Here is a 17,457-nt window from a genome sequence, read left to right as displayed (position 1 = left end):
TGTGCACCCTTTGTTATTTCTTGTATACCCTTAGGATACTGTCCAGAGACTTTAATTTTTTTTTTAATAATTTTTACCAGTTATGATTGTTTTACTGAGAAACATCCATGGATCTACTCACACTGCCATTCTGGAATCCACAGCCTCCTATTCATATTATTAATACATAGAATAAACCTAGACAGAAGATAATCAAAACTTCAGCTTTTCTTTGAGATACATTGACTTTCTCCATTAAGAAACAGAGCAGTCATCTTGTCCTTAGTTTAACCCTGCCACAAATATAATTAATCAAACACATCAGGAATCACCACCACGAAACAGATATTTGGAGAGAATTAATGATGAAAAATAGGAATGTCATATCTTTTCTTAAATCAAACACTAGTTGCACTTAGAAGTGTTATACAAAATAAATGAAGGCTAAGGCTCGTCTCTTGTAAGTTCCTGACTCTATAACAGAAAACATCATTAGTGTTGATTTATACAATGTCTGATGATGCGGGGTCGGTGAGCCGAGGAGTCGAAAGAAAGATTTCTTAGACTCTCAAGATCTGGCAGTAGTGCTCTTTTATTTAGAGAATAGTGTGGAATAGCATGGGGACAGGACCCATGGGCAGTCAGAGCTTCTGCTGCTGCCTCTTCTGCTGCCCCCGCTGGCATGGGGACAGAGCCCATGGGCAGGCAGAGCCGCTGCTGCTGCCCCCGCTGGCATGGGGACAGGACCCATGGGCAGGCAGAGCTGGTGCGTGGGGACAGGACCCACGGGCAGTCAGAGCTTCTGCTGCTGCCCCGAACTGAGGGTTAGGGCCAAATTTAAGGCATAGGTATGTGAGTTATCTCTTTATTAGTGCCCGTTTGGTCTGGCCATTTGGCGGTCCCACAATTTTTAGATAAGAATCAAACCGGATTGAGTAAATGGCAGAAGTCACCGCTTGAATTTTATCCTCGGCTAAAGATAAAAAGAGGATTTGTCGGGGGGAGGGTCAGTTACATGAGGTTGCCAGACAGTTTCCAGAGATAAGGCCATCCCCCCTTCCTCCTGGCTCAGAGAGGGAGGCATCTTCACAGATAGAGGTTTCCCTTAGAAGCCTGCTTCTTATCTGTAGTTTTAAAAGTAACCAGCCTAAAAATCCTCATCATAAACCGTTTTAAAATTAAGCAGCCTAAAAATCCCCATCATCTGACACTATAGGTATATCAGGTCTCTTGAAGATATCACAGTTATGAGAAGGAATACCATTTTTCACCAATGAAAATAATGAACAAACTATTTAAATATCCATTGTTTAGGTCATGTTCCCCAGAGGCAGACCTTGAGATGAGGATTTGGGCACTTAAATAGAGAGAGGAAAAGGCCAAAAAAGGGCCAGGTTTCAGATGATGTGCCTGACATTTCATCAGCCTGATTTTGTGGGGAGCTCTAGATCATAGGTCCTACTATGGTTTGTCCACATAGAGACAAGGGAGCTTGTCTTTAGTATACCCACAAAAGTCAGTTATTCTCTAAGCTGCCAGCAGCAAAGCACACAGAAGTTGGGGGATGAGCACATACAAGCTTTCTGAGAGAATCTGAGCAGGTCCCAACAATGCCTAAGACGCCCACTGTAACTTTACTCTTTGAAACAGCTCTGCAGATTTAACTCCTTTTGTTATTATTCAAATCAAATCCCTCAATGTTTACATTTGTCTTTTAATTTTTCTTTTTTTGTATTCGACCAACCCTCCCCTTTTTCTAGCTAATGATGCACATATCCTCCCCCATACTCAACATCTTTTTTTCATACTCAAACATCTCTACTCTCTGAGTGACAAAGGACATTCTTCACTTATATCTCCAAGTTTCTCTCGTGGTCCAGTGCTGCCTTTCTGAGCTTTCCTTCAGATTTCCTACTCTATGAATCCAGACATCCCTCTTTCATTCACTAATTTTCCAGAATCATATTCACCATCCAGAGGCTTTGGATTGTTTTATTCCCTTTAAGATGAAATAGCAGTAGTAATGGTCATGTGATCCTCATGATCTCAGAAGACAATGGCTGTCTGTGATACTGATGTGTGTGAAGGAAGAGACAGAGTATGCATATGTCTCAAATCTGTACAGATTTTCTAATTTAAAATTTACTTTTTATATGTCAACTCTCATCAAAAGGATTTGGAGCAAAATGAATGTTAGCCTTGGGATCCATAATCCCCTAACATGACTTATGACTTGATGTCATTGTCTCAAATATATGTGAGGAGCAGAACATAGTAGAAGAAATGATATGGAGAGGATCCCTGTCTGCTCTGGCTGACAGTGCTTTTTGGCTGAAATGAAGCAGGGATGAAGAGAAGCTGTGCTTGAATGAGGAAGTGAATGAAGAGCCTGAGAATCTTAGAGAAGCTCTGCTAACATTCAGTGGGACCTGGGCTGCATAGAGTGAGGCTCTATGTACCCAATGTAAGTGCTTTCCACAGGGGCAACTGGCCATCCCTTCTGTGCTCATTATGGAATTTCTTATTTCAAGGGCTTTGGAGGAACACCCAGTTAGTTTATTCCATTTAACAGGCAGTTTAAGCTTCCTCATTCCAACCCATCAGTTTAGGACTGATTGGGATTGTGAGCCAGCTGCCTTCTGTTAGCTGAGGTGGAAGCTCAAAGCTCCTTCATCCTTGAACTTTTTCTTTTTCAGGCAGGCTGACTTTTGATGGCCAATTTCAATAGTAGAAAATCTGTAATTTTAAATGTTAGAGACCTCAGGTAGCCATGTGCCTCAAAGAGAGCCAGCCCTTATTCACTCATGCTCCACCTCTCTCCTTTCCTCTTTGCTTGCACACATATGCAGACCATTTAAACAATTACATTTTTTGAAGTTGACTGTAATTTCAAACCCAGAGCTGTGGTGACACCAATACCTCCTGAAGAAGAATGGAGTCTTTCTCTGTAAATCATGGTGTAGACATGGAGTAAACAGATTACATTTCAATTTCCCTTTTAGTCACTGCAGCTACCAAGTCAAAACATGTAGAAATAATAGCTTAGAAATCACCTGCTCTAATCACTTAATTTTATAGATGAGGAGTTTGGAATTCTTCCCAAAGATTCAAAATCTAATAGATAAAGCCTGGATTACAAGCCAGCTCTTATGTAATAATTGGTGGTCCAGAAATGTATGTTGAGCCAAAGAAAGCACAACCATTCCACAGGTAAGTAGTCTAGTCCCTTCTTCAGGGTCTTGTTTCCACTTACTCCTAAATCTAACAGTCTTCATTTTTGTGTTTCTTTGCATATTTGACAACCAACATCAGTGACTCTGTCCATGTGTATTTTATAAAATTGCTTCCTTCTGTAGATTATGTATATTGCTAGTAATATACATAATAGTGATATGCATAATTATTTTACATACGGCTTGAAACATTCCCTGTTGAAAAGTTATAGCACTCACAAAGGCCAAAAAAACACATTCAATTTTATATTTCCTTTCTTTACACATTCTAACTTAAATTTAGTGATACAGGGACATAATTAATGGGACCAGTTACTTATAAAGTTGAATTGTGTAATGCTTTTCTCTTTTCTCAAAAATCTTGCTGTCTTTATTTCAAATCCTCTGGAAAACCAGAATGGATTTTTACACTACTGGAAAGTTAAAACCCATTAGGCTTCCTCGACTGAGGTCCTCTAGAGAATCTCCATAAGCAAGTGGTTCTCAGAAGTTGACTGCTAGCCCAGTAACCTCAGGACAAGACGACGGCCGCACAAAGCAGACGGCTCCCACCCAGCGCCGCTGGAGCACGAGGCTTCCTCCCGCCTCGCGGTCCTCGCAGACTCCTGTTCAGTCACATCTTTACTAATTTAAGGCTACAAATTCTGACTCAGCCTATCAGGCTCTTCTCAGTACTATTCAACAAGGTTCCTAAGCATAGTCTTTACCGGAGATAATCATCAAGTTAATTCACTCAGTCCTCCAAAGACAATGTTATTACAGCCAGTTTGGAAGAAGATGCGGATATGTTATACTAAACACTCCCAATATAATATTCTTTGTACGCAAAATGTAAGTGAAAAAAATCATTACGTTAAAAACAGTATGACTTACCTCAGTGATTATTTCTCAAAATGATACCCGGAGATAATGCCCCTGCAGCTCCTGGGTTCTATTTCCTATAGGGGAGTCAGTCTCTTCATTGCCAACCCGGAACTAAAGTTAATTATTCTGTAGGCCAATTAGTTAGGTGGTTCCAAGGGCATGAGCACCAAACATTCTATATAGACCATTTCTCCTTACAAAGAGTCTCAAGAGATGAAAACTCTTCTCAAGAAAGACCCCTCGGGGTAGTGGCACCATTCTTAGTCATTAGACAACTTGAGGTGACCATTGAAAATTCTTTCCTCACATTAGCTGACATAGTAAATAATATAACTAAAATCCTGAAGGCACAAGAAACCAGTGAAAATTCCTTAACCCTAAGGGTTATGTGTATTAGAATCGCCTTGTATTTTGCGGGGGCCAATCAGGAGAAGTCATTTGACATTCCTAATAATTCATGTTTACGCTACCTTAATATTGCATATGAGTAAAAACAATCTAAGCAAAAATAGTTAGATAGCTAGATAGATAACATATAGCTAGACAGATAGATTGATAGATAGATGATAGGTACGCAGATAGATAATAGATAGCTATACATGTAGCGAGATGATAGATGATAGATAGATGGATAGATAGATATAGAAGCAACTAGTTATCTAAAATAGACTTAGAAAATCATCTGCATTTGTTTTCTCAATTAGTTCTTGGAAATCTTCAGTCATGGTTGCCAAGTGTCTTATACTCCCTTTTTAGAATCGTTCTAGTTTACTTGTTTATTGCATGGTTCTGTTGGGGTCTTAACTCTCTGTGCAGTCACTGTCTAGACAATAGATTCTACAAGTAATCCAAAGATGAAAACCAGATAAATTCCTGCAAACTAAAAATCAGATCTCCACAGACCATTGCTCTTCGTCAAGGGAAATAAACAACTGTAGGGATGATCTGGACAGTCTTTGAAAGTCTCTTCTGCAACTTTGGCTGAATGAGGAAAAAAAGGGTGTGTGTGAATGGAGAGGAGAATTATGGAGAGAATCAAATGTAAAATTGTTCCCACGGACTTAAGAAAAGACGGATTGTTCCATACCTGTGGTAACAAGTAGCCACAGGACCCAGTTTAATACCTGTTCAATTGATCAGCAACTCATCTCAGAGAACACACTTTTGCAAGCCAACCAATTAATGTCAGGCTTCTGAAAGTCAGCCAATCAGGGATGGACTCACTCTGACAAACACACCCTTAAGTGCCAACCAATCAGCAATAGCTTCACAATAGTGACCATGCTTCTACAGATGATGTCAACACATTATACCTCAGAAAGTTTGCCAATACCTGAATTCTGTGCTTCTCCCAAACCCAACATAAATCAGTCGTTTGTTGTGCTCAGTGGCATTGTGTCTGCCTTGCATAACTCTCCCTTCTATTGTAAACAATAAATTCAGTTTTGTCTTATTAGGTTGTGGTCTCTTCCTTTGACAGCTATCAGTCTATATTTTCTTGTGGTATGTTTGGACTTGGGCAACTTTTTTCACTATTTTTCTCCTAAAGTCATAGCAGTTCTAACTTCAAAGATGTCTATTCTTGGTTGGAATGCAACATCAGCAGAAATAGTTGACACGATATCAGAACTTATAAAATCATCCACATTTATGGTTATGGGAAAGTGAACTTCTCTTTGCAGCTCGTTCCAGTCAGAGTTGTGATGTTTACTGCTCCGTACATCTGCTAAGTCACTGGATGCAAAGTCAGCTTCTGCAAAGCAGTTATGGATTACTTTCAGGGTGATTGTGCCCACACAGCAGCAAGAATCTTCATTGCATCAAGAACATGCCATTAAAAAAATCTCAATAAAAGACAAATTACCCAGTTTAAAAATAGGCAACATATTCCAGCAGAGTCTTTGTTAAAGATATATGAATGACCAAAAAGCATAGAAAAAGATGCTCTACCTCAGAGGTCAACAAAACATGGCCCACAAACCAAATCCAGCCAGCCACCTATTTTTGTAAGTAAATTTTTACTTGCCCTAAAACTCAGAAATGCTCAGCCATTATTGATGTCTACTTTTGTGCTACAAGAGCAGAGCTGAGTAGTTGTAACAGAGACTGAATGGCCTGCACAGTCAAAAATATTTATTATTCAACCCTTTATGGAAAAAGTTTGCCAACCTTTGTTCTATATCATTAGTCATCAGGAAAATGCAAGTTAACACTGCAGTGAGATCACTAAACATCCATTATGTTGGCTAAAAATAAAAAGATGACTATATTAAGTGTTGACAAAGGTGTAGAAGAATTGTCTAATTTGGAATGCATTTAATTAATTTAATTTAATTTAATGTAGTTTAATTAATCCATTTAAAGACATGTTCTCTCTAGTGTGAAGGACTCTCTCTAATCTGATGTTGATATTGTAGGAGAAAGGAAAGCCCCATGCAGTGACTCAGCCTGAGGGCCAATTTCTGCCTTTGAAGCAACCTTAGGGCAGGTGAGGTCCTACCATGAATATTTCAGGAGCCCTGCTCCCTCTGGGTCTGTCCAGCTTCCCAACCAAAGCCTCAAGATCTACCTGAGACATACCTCAGGAAAGAACAGCAAAGGAGGGGCTGGCCCCACAGCCAAATGGTTAAGTTTGCCTGCTCTGCTTTGGCGGCCCAGAGTTTCACGAGTTCCGATCTGGTGTGCAGACCTTGCACTGCTTCTCAAACCAGGCAGAGGCGGCGTCCCACATAGCACAACTAGAAGGACCTACAACTAGAATATACAGCTATACTGGGGAGCTTTGAGGAGAAGAAGAAGAAAAAAGTGATTGGCAACAGATGTTAGCTCAGGTGCCGCTCTTTAAAAAAAAAAAGAACAGCAAAGGTTTCATAGGGGATCTCAACAAGGGTAAAATCTCCTTTCTCCTGAAGAAATCATTGGCTCAAGAAGAAAACTCAGCCACTTATTTCAATGCTCTGTTTGATGCAGGGTTGCTGAATAATGAACTGCTAAGAAGCTATAGAAAATTGTTCAGTGTAACTTCTCCATATGGCCACAAAGGGGCAGTACTACTTCAAAGAAGATTAACATAAGTCCCACATACACGTGTTCATGAAGTAGGCAGAAATTGTTCTCAAAAAATCTAGTAAATTATTTTCTTTTACTTTGCTTCAACTTGTATCTGCCAATCATCTATGTATGTATGTATGTATCCATCCCTCTACTTAAAAAACACCTATGTTTATTGTAGTATAAAATTTTGAAAAATGTGACGGGAAATCAACACTTTGAATAATACAGGTTGTCCTTCAAGATCAGGGCCAATTAGCTTCTCTAAAACATATTTATAAGGTTTTCACCAATATACAGCCCTGCCTCTAACCACAGTAAGTTAATCTGTGCCTAGAATTCCCTTATCCCATCTTTCTTTACTGGGAAACCTACTGACGCTGTAAGTCCCAGTTCAAGCATCTCCTCCATCGGAGCCCTTCTCTGACTGGGCCCAGAAGCAGAGGGCATCATTCTTTTCTTTATCACGTGATATAGGTGCACAGCTCTCTTCGGTAGGTTCTGTCCACTTATACTTGAGTATTGGGACTTGGTTAACTGAAGATTGGCACTGTCTCTTTCATGAATGAGACCCAAGTATTGCCCATTTAATACGCACTTAGTAGGCACTCAGTACATATTGAAGATATGCATTGATGAATGAATTAATAAAAAAGAAAGGAAAACACACCATAAATTCAACAAACAATAAAAAAAATCCCCTTAGAGCACTGGAGTAGGATGGGATTAGATTGTAGATTGAGGAATGGGGACTCTTACCGTTGTCTCCTATTGGACTGAGATGGTGTTTTACTTTGACTGGATTTGAGATGACATCAAATACAGATACAACAAAATTCTCTCTGTGCTTTAGAAAAAAATTGTGTTTATTATTTCTCTTCACTTCTATTATTTAAAATGCAGATCATCCATAATTTTGGGGCTGACTTTGGAATTTATCTTCAATTTTTGTCTTTACGTCCTGTGGTGTGAACATCAAAAACCAAACTGATTCTTCCTATGTTCATATTTCACCCATGAGGACAAAGCGTGAAGAAAATATTAAATTTTGTCCCAGCTCAGAGTGAGAGTTACCAAAAATACTGCCTTGTTGAATGGTCATGGCCCTATATCTTCTGGAGTCTGTAGAATTTTTCTATCCTCTATTATACATTTGGAGATCAAAGTTCCTCCACAATAGATAATTCCAGTACTTTCAAATTTCTTTTCCCTAGAAATATCCTTAGAAATATTTTCTTTAGCTGATACATATTTTAGAAGAAATACAAAGAAGTTGACATTGATTTAATATCTCCTTTTATTCCTTAGGGTCATGTAAATTATGAACATTTGAAAGATTGTAATAAAATTTAAATTCCCTGAGAGCAAAGGGCCGATACAGTCTCTGTGTTCTGATCCGTGACCCCTAGCTTGTAATGGGATATTATGTCTTTTATGTGTCCTCAATAGACTTTAATTACTATTTATGATAAAAAATAAATAAATGTCCCGATACACGCTAATCTTGTGACTTCATGGGAGTCCCTATCTTCCTCATCATAAAATAATTTAATCCCTATTGACATACGAAGATGTCGTAGTGTATGATTTTTAGTATTCTAGAAGGTGTGAGGGAAAGGAAGCGGGGAATTGGGGAAGAGAAATTCTAAATCGACCCTTATCCATGTGTAAGGAGGGTATTTTTGGTTCCCAATGAACATATTTTCAGCAATTCTCAGTCCGGGCAAATGAGGAAGTGCTTCCTCTGGCAGAAATAGGTTTAAGTGAAAGGACTTGTGAAAGGGCGGGACCTTTGAAAGAATTAAAGCATATGTCAACTTAAAGTCGGAGTTCCAGGTGGCTAAGGAGAGCAGAAGACACTTGAGTTGTCGCTGAGCTTTGGTGCCAGGAGGAATGGACAAGATCCTGGAAGCATCAAGTTTAATTCTATGGCTTCAACTAGGCTGTGAGTTGTGGAGGAGAAACCCCAGGATATGTTGTTAATTTGGGGGAATGAGAAATTTGGTTTATGGGCAAACTCAAGCAAATAGAAACGTTAAGAAGGAATAATAAATTTGGGGGCCTAACGACTTTTTGTTATCTTTTTAAGCAGGGGTGAGTGGCCAACAGAGGGAAAAAAATGACCAGCAGCAGGTGAAACAGAGCCCTCAATCTTTGATCATCCAGGAAGGAGAGATTTCAATTCTTAACTGTACTTACGAGAGCAGTGCATTTGACTACTTCCCATGGTACCGGCAATACCCCGGTGAAGGCCCTGCATTGCTGATAGCCATACGTTCAGGTTCACGTTTGAGTACAAAGGAAGGAAGATTCACAGTTTCCTTGGATGAAAGTGCCAAACAGTTTTCATTGACCATCGTGGCTTCCCGGGCTGGAGACTCCGCCACCTACTTCTGTGCAGCAAGTGCACAGTGCTCTGCAGGCACCTGCAGCCCGTACCCAAACCTGCAGCTGAGGCTCCAGCCAAACCCTGCCGTGTAGATGCAATACTCACACACATGCATAATCTGTTTGGCCAAAAAAGTCTTAACACACTTAAAAGAACTGACATTATACAGAATTTATTCTCTAACCAAAATGAATTGATTTAGAAAGTCAATTGCAAAAAGATGTCTGCAAAAACTCCCAAATATTTGGAATTTAAGCACTAAACTAAAATAACCCATAGGTCAAAGAAGCAATTACAATGGCTATTACAAAATATTTTTAAAGAAAATATAACGAAAACACATACATATAGGTATGAATGGGATGCAGCTAAAATAGTAGACAGAAGGAAATTTATAATTTTGAATACTTATATTACTAAAGAAGAAAGGTTGAAATATAATGATGTAGGCTTTCAACAAAAGAAAATAGAAAAAGAAGAACAAATTAAACTCAATGCAAGCTAAGAAATAGCAATAATTAAAAAAGTCAAATTGGTGAAATAGAAAGCAAACAATAGAAATAATCAACAAATTACAAAATTAATTTTCTTAATACAATTCATAAATTGATATAATCCTAACTAGAATTATCAAGGGGAAAAAAGAGAGAACACATGAATTACAAATATAAGCAATAAAAAAGAAAACTACACTACAGATTCTGCAACAGTAACAGGACAGTAAAAGAATATCCTGAACAATCTCAAGGTGCTGAGTCAGAGTGCAGACCAGACCCACGCAAGTGGAGACGATGGATTTTTTGTCAAAGGTGCAAAGGCAATTCAATGGAGGAAAGAGTCATAGCAACAAATGTGTTGGGATGATTGGATATTCACAGGCAAATAATTGAACCTTGAGCTAAATTTCACAACTTTTACAAAAATTTGAGGTCCGGCTCAAAATAGATCACAGATCCAAGTGTAAAGGTAAAACTATAAATCTTTTAGAAGAAAATATGAGAAAGTTTCATGACGTAGAATTAGGCAAAGAGATCTTTGTCATGACACTGAAAGCACAATCCATAAAAAACAAATAACTTAGATTTCATCAAAATGAAAAACTTTTGTTTTGTGGAAGACGATGTTAAGAGAATTAAAAAGATAAACCAGTTAGGCAGGAAATATTTGCAAAATGCATTTCCATCAAAGGACTAGTATTCGGGATATAAATAACTCAACTCAACGGGAAGAAAACAAGCACTCTAATTAAAAAATGGACAAAAGATTCAGACACTTCACTAAAGAAGGTATGTGGTAGTGAAATAAACATATAAATAATTATGTACACGAACAGATGTTCAACATCATTAGTCGTTAGGGAAATGCAAATTAAAGCCCCAGTGAGGTACCACTCCACATCTATCAGAATGATTAAAATAAAAAATCCTGTTAATATTAAGTTCTGGTAAAGATGCAGAGAAAGTGGATCGCTCAGACGTTGCTGGTGGGTAAGTGGTGCAGACACTCTGGAAAGCAGTTCAGCAGTTTCACATGAAGTTAAACATTCACTTACTTTACAACCCAGCGGTCACACTCCTGGGTACTTACACTAGAGAAATGTAAACTAATGTTCACTTACGGTGAACTTACATAAAACTTATAGTGGCTACTACTTTAGAAACAGAAGAAGGAACAGGATTTACTCCTTTAGTTCTGTCTGTAACGTTACAGTGAGGGAGAGAAACAGAGGTGGGGGGTCCATAGAAAACAGAAAAATTAAATTCTCATTCCTGGGGGGCAAAGGTGTCTGCTAGATAATTTTCTGCACTTTTCCATGTGAGAATTATTTAATAAATTTAAAAAATAAATATTTTTTTAAAATGAATAGTACAAACCATAGTTTTTACTAACTCAACCAGTTTGTAGAATGGAGAATGAAATATGTATTACCTACAACTTTGCCAGGTGTATTCCCAATAGGCAACTTATATGCCAATAAAAATTTCACCAGAAAAATCTTATAATTTGCTTATGAATTAAAGGATGTTCAACCTGAAATAAGCAACCCAGAGACTTCCTCCCCCAGTCGACAATGTACACGTTTTCAACACACCAAAAGAGAAAGTGGGAAAAAAATCATTATCAATTGAGCTGGCAATGATAGACATGCCCACAAGACGTCAGTGTATGTTAGAACCAGTAAGTGCAGTAAAGTTACAGGATACAGAATCTATATACAGAAATCAGCTGCATCCTTCATACTAATAACAAACTATTAAAAAGAAAAATTGAGAAAACAATCCCATTTACAATTGCATGAAAAAGAATAAAATGCCTAGGAATAAATTTGACCAAGGAGGTGAAAGACCTGTACACTAAAAACTACAAGACTTAAGGAAAGAAACTGAAGAAGACACAAACAAATAGAAAGACATTCCATGCTCATAGATGGGAAGAGTTGATATTGTTAAATGTCCATATTAGCCAAAGCAATCTACAGATTCAATGCAATCCCCCTCAAAATTCCAATGACATGTTTCACAGAAATAGAAAAAACAATCTTAAAATTTGTGTGGAACCACAAAAGACCCTGAATAGCCAAAGAAATCTTATGAAAGAAGAACAAACTGGAGGCATCACACATCCTGATTTCAGACTATATTGCAAAGCTATAGTAATCGAAACAGTATGGTATTGGCATAAAACAAACACATAGGCCCATGGAACAGAATAGAGAGGCCAGAGGTAAATCCACACATATACGATCAATTAATTTATGACAAAGGAGCCAAGTATACACAATAGAGAAGGACAATTGCTTCAATAAATATTACTGGGAAAACTGGACAGCCACATGCAAAAGAATGAAACTGGACCCCATGTTACACTATACACAAAAATTTACTCAAAATGCATTAAGGACTTGAATGTAAGACTTGAAACCATAAAAATTCTAGAAGAAAACATAGAGAGTAAGCTCCTTGAGATTAGTCTTGGCAATGATTTTTTTGGATTTGACACCAAAAGTGAAAGTAATAGAAGCAAAAATAAACAAGTGGAACCACATCAACTAAAAAGCTTCTGTACAGAAAAGCAAACCATCAACAAAATGAAAAGACAATCCACAGAATGGGAGAAAATATTTGCAAGTCATGTATCTTATAAAAGGTTAATAACTAAAATATATAAAGAACCAATAAAACTCAATAGAGAAAATATCTGATTAAAAAATGGAGGATCTGAATAGACATTTTTCCAAAGAAGACAAATAGCCAACAGATACATGAAAAGATATTTTAAAAAAATATTTGCACTTCCATGTTCATTACAGCATTATTTACGATAACCAAGATGTGGAAACAACCTAAGCGCCCATCTACAGATCAATGGATAAAGAAAATGTGGTATGTATATATAATGCAATATTGTTCAGTCATAAGAAAGAAGGAATTCCTGCCGTTTTCAACAACATGATGGACCTTGAGAGCATTATGCTAAGTGAAATAAGTCATACAGAGAAAGACAAATATTGTATGATCTCACTTACACATGAAATCTAAAAAGAAAAAAAGCAAACTCATAAATACAGAGAACAGACTGGTGTTTGCCAGAGGCAGGATTTTGGGGGTAGGGGGGTGGGCGATGAAATGGGTGAAGGTGGTCAGAAGGTACAGACTTCCAGTTATAAGATAAATAAGTCCTGGAGATTTAATGTACACCATGGTGACCACAGTTTAAAAATTATATGTTTATGTAAAAAGGTTCCAGCATATGAACTCCTCTGTCTCTCAAAGTTTGTTTTGCTTCTTTTTCTAGTAGTTTGAGAAGTTGGATAAGAAATTTGGAATAATACGCATATCTGTTTGGAGTATCTTTGATTGGACTGAAATATATAAGATTAAAATAAAATACTGCTTATGTTGCATTGTGTGGTCAGCGTCAGAGGACAGCCGTTATCAAGGATGGAGGAAGGAGGGACAATAGGAAGATCTGGGAACCTCAATAGTGACTCTGTGGCTCCATATGGTATGAGTCTGGGGATTTCCATAAAGGAACCAAGGAAAGTCTGAGGACAATTTACCATAGGATAATTCAGTTATTCTCATTTCTGTTTCTTTATGAGGTAGCCAAGTAAAAATAAAATGTTTGGAATTTGATAATTTGACATCAATGCTTTCATTGGATGAATTTTCAGAATAAAATGGAAAAGAATCCTTCAGTGTCTAGAGAGGGAAATATTTTTATTTTGGAAAACATTTATACTGTTCATAGTTTTTAATATTTTCCCTGATAAAACTGAATTTCGGGAGAGGTTTTTTCTTCCTGGTAACTATGACAAGAATCGTAGACTTGCACCAAACAATATACATGCACTCATGGCGACAATATGGCCAAATATTTGAATTTTGAGGACCTATGGATTCTCCCTTCCTAGAACTTCTAAAGCCTATTTTGTTATCATTTGTCTGAGTATGGTTTGCTGTTGTGAAGTTACCAGTAGCCATGGTTGGTGGGTAAGTACGAAGGAAGGGAGATGATAACATCTTGTCTGTCTCTTGTAGGGAAGACAAGGATTGGCATATTTCACCTTAGAACCAGGTTAGAGACAAAATAATCAAACTATCAATGAACATTTGCAATCATGCCATGATTCATAATTAATTTGTCTCAGATAAGCCTCTCAGATTTTGTCGCAGATTAATTTACTAAACTTGAACATTTTAAGTAATACATCTCCTTCCAGTACTTCCTTCAATATTAAGCATAAGGCTTGTCCTTTACTAGATATAATCATTCATCATTAAATCAGAAGAAAAGGCAATACAATGTTTAGAACAGGCCAAATCTTTCAGGCTGAGTGTTGTAACACATTCGGCTTGACCCAGCCAGAAACTGCATTTCAGAGGCAGCTACTATATGCTGAGGGACCTTGCGCCCCTACTGTCAGGAACACAGAGCAGGGCCATTTCAACAGGAGGGAAACCTTGCCATCTTGCAGCCTCCCAGGCTGCTGTGGGCATTCATGGTCTCCTCTGCTTAGTTACAGACAATTGCAAACCAGGTCATTGGCTGCCTGTCAGCACTCAGAGGGGAATGGGACAGAGGAGCAGATTCTCAACTAATCATGAACTCTCTTCCCTGAAGCACTCTTTGACAAGTTATTTTGACCTTAGAATCAAAGAACTGGCACTGTTTTAGAGACCATGCCTGTACTTTCTTTTCTATTTGTCTAAATGATTTTTGTCTTTTATATTAATTTATCCTTTAAAATAATGAAACCAAATGGAAGACTGACAACTGTGTTCCACATGATCACGTAACAGTACACAAAACTTCAGTCACCAACTTCTGTGGAGTTGACATATACTGAGTGTTTGCAGTCCACAGCTATCACATTCTGCAGGAGTGGATTATAGCACTGTGTCACAGACAGATCTGGAACACTTGTCTTGACTTTATTTTACAAAGAGAAAAAATACCCAGCTACAAAATTGAACAAGTGCGACAGATCACTTTAGACCAATGTGATAAAAAAATGTGACATCAGGACAATTCTAGAATATGTGATCTAATAAGCACAACTCCGCTTATGGAGACAACAGGACTGAATATCCTGACCCTCTCCAGAGTGTAACAAATAAAACTCAGAGTCAGATTTCAAAAGAACAATATTTTGTTCTCATTATAATTTCATAAAAACATAAACAATTGAATAGATTCTGAAAGTCAGAGGGATGATTTTTTATCATTTGATGTTGAAGTAGCTTAATTTATGGTAAAACTTAAGTTGAGCCCAGACCTCAGTAAAAAAGAAGAAGCAGATGCATTAATAATTTTGGATAGCTTTGCCTTTCACCAAGAAACCAAAGATCTGTGAGTTTTTAAAAAGATTTATTAGATTCTGGATGGAGAAAAGTAAGTACAGGTTAAATGTGTGACCGGTTAAGTAGATTATGAGGTAGGTCCGTAGCCTATAATAAATTCTACTTTAAATGGACCCCTGGAATTATTCCACAGAATAATCATCAATGTTATGTCAACTGGTTGAATCTTTAGTTCCCCTCAGTTCAAATCTCTCATACTAATTGCTTTTTTTGTGCCCCTTTTCAGGTACTGCTTAACTCAATTGCTAGGGAAACAAGTAGACAAAGTAACGGTTTGGGGTGAGCCAGACTTTTTTCTCCTCCATGCATAGACTATGTGGTCTGTGACCACAAGAAAACCCTATTCTTGTTCGGGGGAGGGGCATCAAAGCCCAGGAACTATGTATATGTGCTGCCAGGCACTCAGTGAGACTGACTTCTCGGCTTGAACTAAACACATTTGTGCAGGGGACACATGCCACATGCCGCTCTCCAGCCTTCTAGGAGTATTCATGGCCTTCGTCTTCTCTGGTAGGGATGGTTCCCAACGTGGGTAAGAACGTTAAGGCTGAAAGTGCTGGACACAGGCATATGGTACTTCACGTGGACTTGAGGAGGAAAGGAGGATTGGAGAAAAGCAAACAAATTATGATTTCAATGTGGTTTGTCTTTGGGTCCTAAACTAGTCTAATTCTTACAATAGTTTATTCACTACCTCAGCTCTGTTTCCTGATTTTTCCCACAGGATCCACTGTGGCCCAGAGAGTCACTCAAGGCCGAACAGCCACATCCATGCAAGAGGGGGCAACAGTCACCCTGGACTGTGTATATGAAACCAGTTGGAGTGCATACTACATTTTTTGGTATAAGCACCTTCCCAATGGAGAGATCGTTTTCCTTATTCGTCAGGATTTGTATAGCCCGATTGCAAAGAATGGCCGCTATTCTACAAACTTACAGAAAGCAGCTAAATTCATCACTCTCACCATTTCATCCTTACGGCTGGAAGATTCAGCAAAGTATTTCTGTGCTCTCTATGAACACACAGTGTTTGAAGTGATAGTAAAAGCAGAACAAAAACCCCAGAGCTCAATAAGAGAGAGCCCGCCTGCTGCAGGGCCCAGCTGAAATGCACACCTGCAGATCCCAGACTAGAAATGGCAGTGCTGTGGTTGCTTAATCTGTGGTCTGGATCAGATGATTTAATTCTAAGTAAAACCTCCTTCTATGTCATCTGGAAACAGGTGTCCAGAGTAACTTTCCTCTAATCCATTCTCAGTCTTAAATGTTTGACTTGAAATTGACCATACAAATTTTAAGTTGAAAAAACTTGCCTCGCAATAATTTAAAGTGGCAGTTTCACTTAAAGATGCTCACATCACAAACCTGGGTCTAGTCGTCTGTAATTATCAGGAAAGTAATTTCCTTAGTCTTTTCCTCTTAGACGTTGTGTCAATTAGGGTATAATCAGAGAAGCAGAGCCACCATGAGTGATGCAGAATAAGAGATTAAGTGTAAGGATTAAAACTCATGCAGCTGCTGGGGCTTGGCGAGGAGTCTATACAAAGTTGTTGTCTTTGCATGTGGTATTGAGCCTGAATTTGCTCTAAGTCAGCTAGAGTAACATTTGTGAAAGAAAGTTGGATGAGGACAAAAGCATAGACAAATTGTGACTTGTAAGACATACTACAACCCTTGAGGACAATTGAAACCCACAAAGACAAACTAAAACTTGTCTCTCACCTCCTTCAATCTCATGGTGGTGAGTGGCCTTCAGGAGAAGTTGGTGTAATTTGTCATCACGCTACATGCACATGTGGCTTAAGTCAAAGAGAAGCCTAAGGAGGACATCTTAGCTGGGAGGTGGAGGGGATGTGAGGCAACAATAAGATGAGCCAGCAGATCAGCAGCATCATGTGCGAGTTGCCACAGTGCCTGGAGCTGCAGAACATAGAAAATATGGCCGCTTCATCACAGCTACCTTCCAAATCCTGCACAAATCTCTTTCATGGCCAGCCCTAACCCAGAACGATAGAGGGAAGCAAATTCTGGGAAATATATTTCCGGAGAGTTGAGAGTGTACAGTACTACCACAGTA

General features: G+C 38.4%; 2 gene segments (V, D, J or C); both read left to right on the top strand.

Annotated features, from left to right (window-relative positions):
- Positions 1-9,020: 9,020 nt before the first annotated feature.
- LOC124233841 (T cell receptor alpha variable 23/delta variable 6-like) lies at positions 9,021-9,608 on the top strand. The segment is given in 2 exon segments: positions 9,021-9,069; positions 9,217-9,608. Coding segments are annotated over 2 exon segments (441 nt in total).
- A 6,206-nt stretch (positions 9,609-15,814) lies between these two features.
- LOC124235043 (T cell receptor delta variable 1-like) lies at positions 15,815-16,487 on the top strand. The segment is given in 2 exon segments: positions 15,815-15,890; positions 16,105-16,487. Coding segments are annotated over 2 exon segments (432 nt in total).
- Positions 16,488-17,457: the final 970 nt, after the last annotated feature.

The sequence above is a fragment of the Equus quagga genome, chromosome 2 (assembly GCF_021613505.1).
Source record: "Equus quagga isolate Etosha38 chromosome 2, UCLA_HA_Equagga_1.0, whole genome shotgun sequence".
In the NCBI taxonomy this organism is placed as follows: Eukaryota; Metazoa; Chordata; class Mammalia; order Perissodactyla; family Equidae; genus Equus; species Equus quagga.
This window is presented reverse-complemented; position numbering and strand designations above follow the sequence as displayed.